Genomic DNA, 13,562 nt, shown 5'->3' on the forward strand with positions numbered 1-13,562 from the left:
TATTGACTTTATAGCATGTCTGAAAGGTGGTTCTAAAGTTTTGGCCCCCTTATTTGAAATGAATGAAGGAGCCAAAACAGTTGAAACAACTTAAAATAAGAAATTATTCACTAGTAAAAGGAAAATTCATTGCAATGCTGCTGTTTTGCATCACATTAGATAGCGTTAGAAAAGACAAGCTGAGAAGAGCAAGCTGGATTCAGCCATGTCAGGGCTGTACCAATCAAATATTCATAAACTTCATAAACTAGCAAAGGATAGGATTCACATTTACATTTACATTTAGTCATTTAGCAGAAAGAAAAAGCAGAAAGGAATTTTTTGGATTTTTTTTTGGATCATCTGCAAGGGTCTGATTATGTATACAGGTAACCTCATTAACAAAGCATTGCAGTAATCAAGACGACATATGACCAGCGCCTGAACAATGAGTAGGGTTGTATATTATGTATATAGGTAGCGTATGAGGAGATGCGGATCAAGACCAGGTGCAGAAGGCGAATAGCTATCGTCTTTGCTTCACTAGTGCAAGGGAAAAAAGTTGCATCCACCACCGAAGTACAAACCAGAACTGGACAAGTTAGGGCAGCGTTCACTTCGCTCAAATGTTGCCTCTGGAAGAATCAAAAATCACCACCAAGACCAAAATTCACCTCTTCCTAACAATTCTTCTGTAGGGATCAGAAACATGGACTCTGCTCATATAGAACATGAACAAGCTTGAGGCCTTTCAGATGTGATGTTCTAAACAGATCTTGGGTGTCTCTTCTCGTGATGGTCATCAAAACGAGACAATACGGACACTGCAATAATCAGCCTTCAGTCCAACAACAAATCCAAAAGCGTGGACTACGATGGCATGGATACGTCTGCAGAAAGAATTCCAGTTTACTGCCATATAAACTCCTCTAGAGAGAGCGACCCGTCCAATGGAGGGTTCAGCAAACAGGGCAGAGGAAAATGTGGCTCAAACACATTGAGGAAGACTTAAAAAACCTGTGAGTGACCAGAGACAATGCTAGAAATATAGCCACTCAACGAAAAGAGTGGTAGCGGATTATGAATAGTGCAACCCACAGATCCACAGCCACCTAAGCAAATTAATCAAATACAGCTAATACATAATGCTTATTCAATAATAAGCATTATGTATTAGCATCAGTAAAAGAATGATGTAGACTGTGATAGTGTACAGTAACCTTTACAATATGTCTTACAGTGTGGCACTGTGACATTAGGGATGTGAATATTTTCTCACTGTGTCACATTTTTGAGATGTCACCTGGTTGAGACATTATCTTGGAAGTTTACAAACGAAACACACTGTACTCTTTCCATAATAGAGTTTAGGTCCTCATTTTATCTCTTTAAGTCCTGCAGAGGGAGCCAGATCCCTTGAGTATGAAGTAAATCCACTGAGGCATAATGTTTTGCTGGGACAGCTGCTGAATAAACACACACGCTGTGGTCGTAAAGGCTTAATTTTATGTTTGTTTGTTTTTACATTGACTATTACACGTATATACCATCATTATTTATAACAATGAAACCAGACTTCATGTGAGCAACTGTGATGTCTTGCCTGCACAAACTTTTAATTATATGAAAGGAGTTTCGTAAGCCTGTCTATCGTCAACAAGCTGTAATCTTGAGTGTTTTGCTTCAGTGTAGCTGAAGAATATTTCTTCTCTAAGACAAACAGCAGAGCCACTGACTCACAGCGCTGTGTCGGGGAGAGAGCAAACCATACTGTTGACATCAGGAGGCCAGTGATGTCATGCTGATGTCAATGGCTCTAATTGTAAATTGCAGCCATAGCCTCACTGTCAGCTGTGGTAACATTTCAGACAGAGAGAAGACTCTGAAGTGGGCAGTTTCTGTTGGAAAAACCTGGGAGCAGAAATAGTATGGCTGTTACAGGGGATGAGACAGAAACAGGTATGTTTGCTATCATCTCTTTTACCGAAAGCTTCTTTTTTCCACATTTGTGTAGTTGAAATACTCATGTAGGAACCTCTCAATATGTAGTTAATGTTATGACATATTAATTCCAGTAATCAATAATGCGTAGTTTACTTAATTCTGAAATACTGGAATGGAAGAGACTCTTATTCTTGTGAGCTTGACATTTCAGACATTACACTGGTTTCTGTTTTTCCCCAAACCACCAATATAAAACTCAGTTTCCCACAATAGGATCTGGACCTCTCATCTAAAATAGTAGCAACAGATTAGTTAAAATATTAGTCTTCTTTTCCACAATCAACTGCAATAAGCTTTGATAAGAAATATTTTTTACAGACTCTGCTTGTCTCCCCTCTTTCCATTTCTCCCACTCTCTGAAATGCTGCACTCCGAGCACATAGCAGCAGTAGCTGACATCACTGCTTTTCCTGGATCAGGCCTCCAGCAGCGACATGTAAATGCAAACCAGCAAATAGATGTACGCCGACGTCAGTCAGTGGCCACTGTGTGATAATATGCTGTTCCTCTTGTGGTTCCAGCATGTAACAGGATTAATCATTGAAGTATTATGTGAGGGGCAATGAGCTGTACTGACACTGGGCAAACAATGAACAGAAGGAGAAGTAGATGAGACTTATGTGTACTGTGTACTTCTTTTATGTTTGGTGTTGCACATCGATTTGTATAGTTTTTTGTTTCCCAAGGATCTTTATATCAGAAGATGTTATGGATTTAGTTTGGACAAGGAAAACTGTGTACTCTGGGAAGAAGAGGGAAGAAAACATAGAGATTGGAAATATACACTTGTATTACAATATAAGCATATAAAAACATTTTTATTATATACCACATAATTAAGCATGCAGTAAATTAAACACTCGTAATCTTGATATCTGAATTCTACTTCCTCATAGAATCTCAGAGACTGGGATCCTTTTACAGTACAAGATGATGCAATATGATAAAGTATACATTATGATTGGGATTCGTCAATGATGAAACTCTGTATATGCAGTAAAAACAAAAACTAAATCTGGTACAAACGTGAGTAGAGTAGGGTAAGAATTAAAGCTTAACCATTTTAGTGGGCTGCCATAAAGAAGAGTTTTTTGCAAAAATTAACTATTTAAAAGGCCCCTGGGATTGTTGAATGTGACAGAATAGCCAACAAGACAAATATTTGCCAGTACTGATGTATGGACAATAGATTTTTGCATACCTACTTTATTGTCCCCTTAATTAAATTGTTTTTAGGCTTGTGCTGCTGCATTGCATTGTCCAGACATTTTGGAACTACAAAACACCTTGCAACATAAAACAGCAGTTTATTGGACAAATGTAATATGGAAAGGTTAAGTTACAGGAATATTTCTTATGCTTCAGTCACTAAACTGAAAATTATTGGCATGCCGACCAACACTGAGACATTGCATTGTTGTAAAATGTTATAACAAAATTATTACAACTAATTTAAAACTAACTTAACTCTGATTGAACCACACAAACAAATCCGTACATATATGTAGATTTGTGGTTGTTATTAATTACATCTAGTATTTGCAAGGTGTAGATTTTGTGAAGCTTAATGATGAAACCAAGGTTAGCATATTGTCGAATGTTGTTAAACTGTCAAATTTGTTAGCATATCTAGCCTGCCTCTTTATCAAATTCAATTAAATAATCTAAACCAACATTTCATAATAAAAGCCTAGTGTTAGTTTCAGTTTATAGTATTTCAAATTATAGAAGGCCAGCCCTCAACACGGCCCTTGAGCTAACCCCAACTAATTAAGTGGAACTGCTCAATGACCAGCAGGTTGTACTGAGCAGCTTCCAGGTGTGTAACTGTATGAATGTGATCAGAGTGTTCCTGTAAAAGAGATAGTAGCCTGAAAAGTTGTTATTTAGAATAAAAGAAAAAAGCACTTTATCTGATATTTCATAATCAGTTTTACATATTGTGATCACTTACAAGGACTTTACATTCAACCTTAATAATGGATTTACAAATAGTCAGTCCTGTTCTCTGTCTTGTTTTGTGTCTCCCCAGGCTCTGCAGCTGATTTGACCACCTGCCAGCTTCGTAATCCCAGCTGTAGCCACCCGCAGGTTGTGTCAGAGGCTAGTGCTTATAGCTCCAAGAAATCTATTGAGGATGCCTTACAGAAAAGGGAGCATCGCTTGATGAAGAACAGGTGGAGAACTTATCCAGACATTAAAAATGCCAAACTGATATTATCAGCAGATATTATAGTTTAATGCTGTAGTATATCTGTTGTGAAACTGCAATACAGAATACCAAAAACAGGTCTGAGACACTTTAAAGCAGTTGTTCAGTGTGTTGCTAAGGGTTTGAGGAAGATCTCTATATCAACCCTATGTAGTGCAGCCAACAGCTGATTAGCAGACACTGGACACTGTGGAATGCACTTAATGTACCAGTGCCTCACGCTCACTGTATTTGTCTTCTTCGTTTAAGAATCATGTCTCTGTTTCATAGTTTTTTCAAACAGAATGCATAGAAGTTAGTTAGTACAGATCCTGTAGTCATGGATTTTCGAAAATACATTTAAAGGATTCTTTATGTCTCTGTTAAGAAATAATTATTAGTTAATTGGAAAAAGCCTTTTTTTTTCATTTTGTAATGTGAGCTTAAATTTTCTCTGGTCTCTAGCAAACTTATAGCTAGATTGAGCACTCTGTCATATGTGGCGGGGGGAAGCCAAGATGTTAAGGCTTTTATTCCATGGTAACTTGTTTCTTTTAGGGAAGCTGCCCGTGAGTGTCGGCGAAAGAAGAAGGAATATGTCAAATGCCTTGAAGATCGTGTAGCTGTGCTCGAAAATCAGAACAAGACACTGATTGAGGAGCTCAGAGCCTTAAAAGACATTTATCGACACAAAGTCGAGTGATTCGAGTGAGAGGAGTAACTGGGGTTGTGTGGACGGTGTTGTTCTGCGTCTGTGGGCTTATTACAGAGGACACACACACACAAACGGTCTTATAAACACGCTCACACAAAACAATCCTTGCTATTTCTATGGCTTTAGTTTAGGGTGTAAACATTAATGCTTTGAAACTTTCCTCTGACTTCCCTTTATTAAAATATTTTTCTGCTCTTACTAAAAAAAAAAAACTCCTCCAGATGACATCACCTGGAGGAGTTTTTTTTATCATTTCAGCTAGAAGTAGACAGATTTTTTGATACAGGGAAGTCAACGGGAAGTGGCATTTATGTACATTTACCATCCAAACTAGAACCAAAAGAAGCAAGTTCAAAATCAGTGAAGGCGTCCTTTAAGTGCATTTACACAGTGAGGTCAATGTTACTGACTCATCATCATCTATCTACCAGCAAAAACAATAACTTTCTTTTTAGGTGAGGGTTATTATAAGTGAGTATTTTGGGGTGAGGGGGATGTCCAATTGATCAAGCATGAAGATAAATAACGACTATATAGATTATCCACAGACTTCAGTACTATATATGGAGAATTAGCCTTGATCAGCCTTGATCTGTCACACATCTCTGTAGTTATTAAAACTTAAACCGCACTTCAGTTTACATTCCTTTGAGCTTAGTTTGAATATCTGGCTCTTTTAATAAACTTTACAACTTTGTTTTGTATGATGCTGTGCTTGAATTTTGGGACTCTGATTATCAGCGTTTCAATGTTTATGTTTTTGTTATTCCACTTCAGAAATCTTGATGCAATTAACACACGCTGTATTTTCACCCACCATACAAATCTAATGTAGAGACCTACCAAAATCTGCATCGCAGTGATTTATCTGTTTTCAACTTGTGGCATTAATATTAATTTGCATGAGTCTATGGTTTATTTTTTAAGGTTTTGAACACTAGTCCATAGTTTGTAAAAACATATTAAATATTATAAAAACAAATAGCATTAAAAAGTGTTGTCTTGAATATATGAATGAGTTCAATAGTACAATTTGTGGAAATTGTATTAACTTTTAATTCGCTTTACTCCATGTCTATACCTAACTGAATACTTAATTGAAGTATTTATGTGACTGTTGTGTGTGTTAAAGACAGAAGTTATGCTAAAATCCAGCTGCTTCAGGTTTATTTCCCCTCTGTAACAAATGAGATGTTGTCTTGTTATTGCAGTACCGAATCTAAAGGTTTTTCCACATACTTTTAAATGTTATTTTCTTGAACAATGTTCTTGCTCTGTGTTTCTCTTTTGTTTTCATGCAGAGTAAATAAGAACATATACATAATGTCAGAGTTAGCCTCTAAATTTTGGAAGTCTAAATAAATTAGTTGGTGAGAGTTGTGTCCTTGAAGTGTCCTTGAGCAAGACACTAAACCCCAACTTAGTTGCTCCCGGTGAGTGTTGGCCAGCTGCATAGCAGCTCCCCCATCGGTGTATAGGAGTGTTTGTGGTTGTGAGCGGGTGAAGTTACGTATATTCACGTATATTGAAGGAAAGTGAAAAAGGTGTGACAGAAGTTTGTTATTCCCTACAGAAGAGGATGGATTGATACTAATAATCGTAGTAATGGAATTCTGCTTTTCTGTTACATTGAACATTTCAAATTAGAAATATTAAAATGTCTGTGTTATCATTTTATTATGTATCATCTTCACATCCCCTGCGTAATACACACTCCCATGTGTTGTTTATCAGTGAGACAACATGACCTTGCACATGAGCCTTTGTGAAACCATATTCCTCCCCCTTCTGCTGAAAAACACAGCCAGCTTCCACAATGCTAGAAATAAGACTGTGGAATCCCCCAGTAGGGAAAAGGAAATATTATTGAAGTGTGGTTCGAGACTGTACACAGCATTTCAGAGAGAGAGAGAGAGAGAGAGAGAGAGACAGAGAGAGAAAGAGAGAGAGAGAGACAGAGAGAGAGAGAGAGACAGAGAGAGAGACAGAGAGAGAGAGAGAGAGAGAGACAGAGAGAGAGAGAGACAGAGAGAGAGAGAGAAACAGAGAGAGAGACAGAGAGAGAGAGAGAGACAGAGAGAGAGAGACAGAGAGAGAGAGAGAGAGAGAGACAGAGAGAGAAAGAGAGAGAGAGAGACAGAGAGAGAGACAGAGAGAGAAAGAGAGAGAGAGAGACAGAGAGAGAGAGAGAGAGACAGAGAGAGAGACAGAGAGAGAGAGAGAGACAGAGAGAGAGACAGAGAGAGAGAGAGAGAGAGAGAGAGAGAGAGAGAGAGAGAGAGAGAGAGAGAAAATCCACATCGTTACATGTAATTCAGCTATAGTACCAGTTGGTTGCACTACAGCACCATATCTGATCTTTTCAAGCTGCGTAATCATGCAAAAAGCAGATTTCCTCTCATGTATTGTCCAGCATGTCAAGGAAACATTTGAAAGGATCATGCAATTACTTGGGACTCGTTGACTTTCACAGTTAATCCGAGTTCATATTGCAGAGAAATTTAGAAGGGTTTGTCAGTCGTTAGCAATATCCAATAAAAACCTCTCTTAACCATTTGGGTGAGAAGAAAACAAATGTCTCTGTTTTTGTCCTTGTCACGTCGTGGTCAGGGACACGCACCTTTAGTATAAGAATTTAGTTTAGTTGACTGTTATTATATGTCGGCAGCTATTTTTAACGTGATCATGATTTTGTTTTTAAATATTCATTTTAATTTTAAAGGAACAAATCTTTGATGTGCTTCAAGAACCTACTTGAATCATACGATCCCTTATTTAATCTACTGCATTAAATTCCATTTTCTTGATTTGTGCCCCCTACATACAGTCACAATTGCCCTAGACACAGCTGTAGCCACCCACTTGAACCGGAAACTTTTCCATCAGCCACAGTATTTCTGAGACATGTTTGCGTACTCTCGGAAGTATTTGAATTCCAACTCGCATACATAAAAAAACTGAAAACAAAAAATAAATACAAGAAAACAAACAGGCAAACACACACCGCAGGTTTGCAGGGCCAGTACCTTAAGGTGGAAAAAAAGAACGCTGCTACGGTACTTTCCCGTGGATGTTGTTTTAAAGTTAAATAACATACAAAAAAAAAAAAAAAAAGTATATACGGCCCAGAATTTTTAACCTAAAGTTTGTGCTGAATGTTCTGTTGTCGCCTCTAGAAATTGATATGTCGTTTGTGACAGCCGTTTCTAAAGTCGTGGAAACCCGGATTTATGTAAAGCCCCTGAAAGCAGCACGGTAGCGGATGTAGCAGCAGCGGCAGCAACAGCAGCGTACAGTACATGGGTAACCATGTAGCGCTGGGAGCAAACAGATCCTCTTACGTTATCTGATCGCTAAAGCATAATGTTTCCATCCCCCTGCATGTCGCCATAAAGTAAGAGTGTATCAATATGACTTCTTCAGGATAACTGGACTGGCGGACAGGAATTAGCCTACAAGGCGGGGGAGCCCACGGCGGAACCGAAGTCTGCTTTAACGGAGGCGCTGTATGTCCTCAGCTGGACGTTTGGACGAATACGTCCGGCTGCTCCTGATTTATTAGCCACCCGGTTTTCATCGACTTTGTAATCGACTCCATGCGTCCGAGTGAACGTATTTAAGATCCGAGAGAAGGGCATGTAACGCTAACGTGTACCGGGGCCAGTCTTTGTTTTGCATCAGATCGGGGTGTCCGCGTTACCGCCCCGTTTTTTTTCTCTGCGGGGGTAACGCGAAAAAGACAGGTCCCTTCAGCTAAGACAAGGCTGCAGCGCACAGTGGTGCACGTTCTGCTTGAACCATGGGGAATACAACCTCCTGCTGTGTGTCGTCGAGCCCCAAGCACCGGAGGAACAACCACTCCAGGCTGGAGCCCTACCGGCCGGAGCCGGAGCTGAGTCGCGAGGACACGGGCTGCAACCTTCAACACATTAGCGACAGAGAAAACATAGACGGTAAGACGCCGCGACGTGTCTGAAATCGCAATCTGAATATGGCAACTAACGCATCTTTAAATTTAACGTTAGATTATTATTGTTGTTGTTGTATTACTATTATTATTATTGTTGTATTAATGCTATTATTTTGTCAAACTGTTGCTGACAGTGATTTATAGCTTTATTATTCTATAAATAACCCGGTTCTGCAGTAACATATTGAGAACTTGCAACATCTGTGGACCCACCCACCCGTTACACCAGTGACTTAAATACCAATCCTTCCTTTTTAGCAGACTTTCATCATGTTGGAAATCAGCCACATTTCACTGGTTTCCTAACTAGCCCGTCTTAATTGTTGCACGTCTGCTTTTAGGAACAATGACTTCTGGTCATTTCAAGAAAAAGGGGGGAAAATCCCTGTTTTTCGATGTCAGTTCTCCAGTTCACGTGGTAGTTTGAGCTGAGGGAGCAATGACTTTGTCAAAGACCGGAAGTTTTTGTTCATCGTCACTGGTTCTGATAGAATGTGTAAGAACAGGGTAATGAAGGGAGGGAAGTTGTCCTGTGATGTGACAGTGATGGACAGTGTTTAGATGGGTGTTCGTTTGGTTTGTTTAGGGTCCCAGATAGGGAATGACTAGGAACACATGTAACCGTCATTACAAATTATTGTGCAAAATTTCCCTAAATGTATTACCAAATACCAAATCAATTTTTTTTTGTTCTTTTCCCCAACTTAATTACAAAATAGTTTAAAGAAACTGACCGCGTCAGCAACAAACACAGTTGTTTTACCTAGATGGGTATAGATAGTTATGGATGGAATTCTTTAAAATTTATTTATTTATTATTTATTTTGTTTTTGATCTTATGAGAAAAATAATTATTGTGACAAAATGGGAAGGAGAGAAACAGGAGATCAGAAAAGTGATCATTTCCTGTATGGCAACACACTGAGATTTTTTCCCATCTTATATAGACATTTTTATACTCTTATGTTTATTTTCATCTTGCATAGTAATTGTGTCTTTTTAGTGATTATTCGTAGCAGATGTACAGTATTTACTTGGGACATTTTTACCAAGCTATTTACAGCACATGTACACTGTTTATTTTATGTTATTATCTTATTTTTAGTCTATGTCCTTTGACATTAGCTCGCACACAAATGCATTGAACTCTCATTGACATCCAAACTTGTGGCAGTAAAGTTTTGAATCCGAATCTGTAATGCTCAATTTGCAGTTAAAATCATTAAACATGGAGATGTTCCAATGCCCCGATACCATCATATCAGTCATCGGGTCTGATCCAGCCTTTGTGTACTTGTACTTATAAAACTCCCCAAATACTGCATCTGATACCATGTTAACTTCGCAGGTAGGCAGAGGTGGAGAAATGTCTGTGGTTTAGAGCTTTTTTAAGATAAACTGACAATGAAAAAAGGAAAGCTGAATGGAAACTGCTGTGCTAAAATCCTAACATCTAGTTAATGACAGTTATTTTCACATTTATCAATATTATTTAAAAAAGTTCTCATATTTGCGATAGTTATTTTAACTCCATATTCCTCTGTAGACTCTACAATCTGTGTTGTCCATGCTTCTTCATCCAGAATTTTACTCAAAGTCTGTGCAGTTTTTATTTTTTTACATTTTTCTTTTCTCATTGTTCCTGTCAGAAAAAAAAGCTCCTTTTATATAACACGGGTTGCCACCATATTTGTTTTGTCAGAAAAGCATGTGAGAATTTCCGTTCTCACAGGATTTGCTTATCTGCATTGTATTGCTGCAGCCTGGTAGCTCAATGGGTAGAGCAGCAGGATGGGATGCAGAAGTGTGCAGGATCAAATCCCAGGCTACCAACCAAGTGTGCATCCCTGAGGAAGACACCCATGGCTGCCCACGGGGAGGATGGGTTTAATGCAGAGAAAGAATTTCATTGTAACATGTATAGTCATGGCCAAAAATATTGGCACCCTTGCAATTCTGTCAGCAAATGCAACCCTTCTGTCAGAAAGTTGTTCCAATTGCAAATGCTGTGGTATTTCATGCACTTATTGGTTTTATTTGCATTTGAACAACACCAAAAAAAAACAGAGAAGAAAAGTCAAATCTGATACAATTCCACACAGAACCCCCAAAAATTAACTGGACAAAATTATTGTCACCATGCCAAAATTGTAAGAAGTAATTGCTTTTCAAGCATGTGATGCTTCTGTAATTTGTGTTTAGACACCTGTGGCAAGTAACAGGTGTGGGCAATATAGTAATCGCACCTGCAACCGGTTAAAATGGAGAAACGTTGATTCAACCTGTGTGTTACGTCACACTGAGCATGGAGAAAAGAAAGAAGTGTAAAGAGGTGTCTGTGGATTGGAGAGAAATAATTGTGGAGATCTTCATGTTCCTGTGTCCATTGTGCGCAATATTACCAAGAGGTTTACAGCCCATTGCACTGTAGCTAACCTCCCTTGACGTGGACAAAAGAGCAAAATTAATGATAAAATTACAACTCTACTACTCTCCTTTCGGCTTATCCCGTGAGTTCGGGGTCGCCACAGCGGATCATTGTCCGCATGTTGATTTGGCACAGTTTTTACGCCGGATGCCCTTCCTGACGCAACCCTCAATTTGTACCGGGCTTGGACCGGCACTGCATCGCTGGGGAGTAATGATAAAATTACAACGAAACCATGAAAAAGCAGGACTGGAGTTTCCGAAACTTATCTGACAAAACAATAATCCTTCTGGGAGAAAGTACTGTGGACAGAAGTATAACTTTTTGGTAAAGCACATTATGGCGCTGTTTACAGAAAAAGAAACAATGCCTTCAAAGAAAAGAACAGTCCCTACAGTCAAACGTGCAGGTTTAAAGATGTTTTGGGGTTGCTTTGCTGCGTCTGGCACTGGATGCCATGACTGTGTGAACGGTACCGTTAAATCTGATGGTAGTGGCCAGTATCAGAAAGCTGCATCTCCACCAGAGGTCCATGGGTCTTCCAGCAGGGCAATGACCCGAAACGCGCTTCACTTTACCTGATAAATGCATCATATGCTATTGTGTCACTACATTATTGATATTGTGAAATAGCACTTTAAAAAAAAAAAAATCATACCAGTGTTATCATGGAACACTTTTAGTCCTCTTTAGGTCTTTTGACCCACAAGTCACTACTTCTTGTGGCGTTCTTGGTAATAGGCCTCTTGTTTCTGTAAATGAGCAATGACTTGAGGCCCAGGATTTGTCTGTGTCCCGTTTGTATTATCTCGTTTATTTTTAAAAATTCATACCGGTGTTGTCATGGAACACCTTTAGTGCTCTTCAGGTCTTTTGACCCACAAGTCACTACTTCTAGTGCCATTCTACATCCTAGTGGCCCCTGTACATATGCAGTGTAGAAAGAGGTTTGTCCAAACAATATATGTACAGTTACTTTCTATAGGTCATCACACCCAAGCCTGTCTATAGTAAAGAGCTGCTAAACTTCAGTACACTGTTGCTGTTCAAGTAAAGGAATGTGCAAGGATATCATATGATGAAAAGTGATTTGTTATCTGTGTTATGAACAAGTCAGAGAACAGATGCTCAAGTGTTTGCGTGTGTGATTAGCTCTCATACAAGGGCACTTTGATGGTAATCTAGCTCTTATTTTTTTTATTTGATTTGGTATTGGTTTTATAGTATATAGCATGCCTGCCAGTGCTTGGTGTGTGTGTGTGTGTGTGTGTGTGAGACCCTGGATGTGTAAAGCATGGGATTGCAAAAATTCAGCCTGCTGACGGGGTTGACTTGCACAGTCTTGCATGTGCATAAACAAAACACACTCTGTGCTCACTGAGCCATCTTCTGCCCGGGATTGGGTGGTATAGCAAAAAAGTCAAATCTTCTACTTTTTCAGTTTATGGAGGAATCACAATTCAAAACATTTGATCAGTACTTCCTCTGCTGTCACTGTAATGGCACCGTCAGTTCTCTGGAGTTACAATAAAGTCAGCTGTCCCAGTTTCCTTGGAGCTATATGCACGAGTGTGTTTGTATTTCTTGTCAACAAGCTGGACTAATGGCAGCCGCAGCCAGTGAAAACAACAAAATAAAACCAAAGTAAAGTAGTCATGTTGCCTCAGTGATATATAAACCCCAACCTCCTCTCTGTTACATTGTATTAAGTCATTAAAAACAGGGTTTTATACAAAGTGCTTTATAAGTAAACCATAGTGCGCCAAGAAGAAATGTTTTAGTTTCACGAGACACAAGTGCAAGATAGAACAGTTAGGAATTTAGTTTTTTACGTTTAGGTCCATAGAAAGTTGCAGAAGAGTTCCACCTTTAACAGCCTTTTAAATATTGCTAGTGAGGTTGCTGATTGTGCAGTTTTGTCGCTTGGTCCACCACTTGTGGGACCACTTAGCTGAAGAGATTTGCTTGGGATCTTTTGCCGTTTGGCGTAACGATCACCAGATGCTGTTCGCTGGCAATTCAGAAATGTAGGATTTGATCTTTTTAATATTGTAGAGTACAAATCTGCGTGCGTGAAAGATGGAAGAAAAATGTTCAGTAACTCTCAGCTGGTTGTCAATGATGACCTCCAGATTTCTGGCAGATTTTGTGGGGGCAATCACTTCATCCTAAATTGATGTTTTGTTGTGTTGAAGATATTTGTGGAAAGACAAGAACTTATGTTTTGAGATGTCTTTCTCTTTCAAGCAGAGATGTCAGAGAGGCAGAAATGCAT

General features: G+C 39.0%; 2 protein-coding genes across 5 annotated transcripts in view; both read left to right on the plus strand.

Moving 5' to 3' along the window:
• Positions 1-1,722: 1,722 nt before the first annotated feature.
• LOC137105038 (cAMP-responsive element modulator-like) lies at positions 1,723-6,878 on the plus strand. Its single transcript, XM_067486992.1, has 3 exons — positions 1,723-1,938; positions 4,016-4,160; positions 4,733-6,878. Exons 1-3 carry the CDS (start codon positions 1,908-1,910, stop codon positions 4,875-4,877), a joined length of 321 nt encoding a protein of 106 aa, XP_067343093.1. The 5' UTR covers positions 1,723-1,907; the 3' UTR covers positions 4,878-6,878.
• Positions 6,879-8,042: 1,164 nt separating this feature from the next.
• Positions 8,043-13,562, plus strand: part of ccny (cyclin Y) — a 38,789-nt gene continuing 33,269 nt past the window's right edge. For 2 of the 4 annotated variants that reach the window (XM_067486379.1, XM_067486378.1), the window contains exon 1: positions 8,069-8,842. In XM_067486379.1, coding sequence (XP_067342480.1) covers positions 8,689-8,842 — 154 coding nt within the window. In that variant the 5' untranslated portion in view covers positions 8,069-8,688. Of the gene's footprint in view, positions 8,843-13,562 lie in introns of all 4 variants that reach the window. The other 2 variants (XM_067486377.1, XM_067486380.1) reach the window with 2 other exon arrangements.

This window comes from Channa argus, chromosome 19 (genome assembly GCF_033026475.1).
Source record: "Channa argus isolate prfri chromosome 19, Channa argus male v1.0, whole genome shotgun sequence".
Classification (NCBI taxonomy): Eukaryota; Metazoa; Chordata; class Actinopteri; order Anabantiformes; family Channidae; genus Channa; species Channa argus.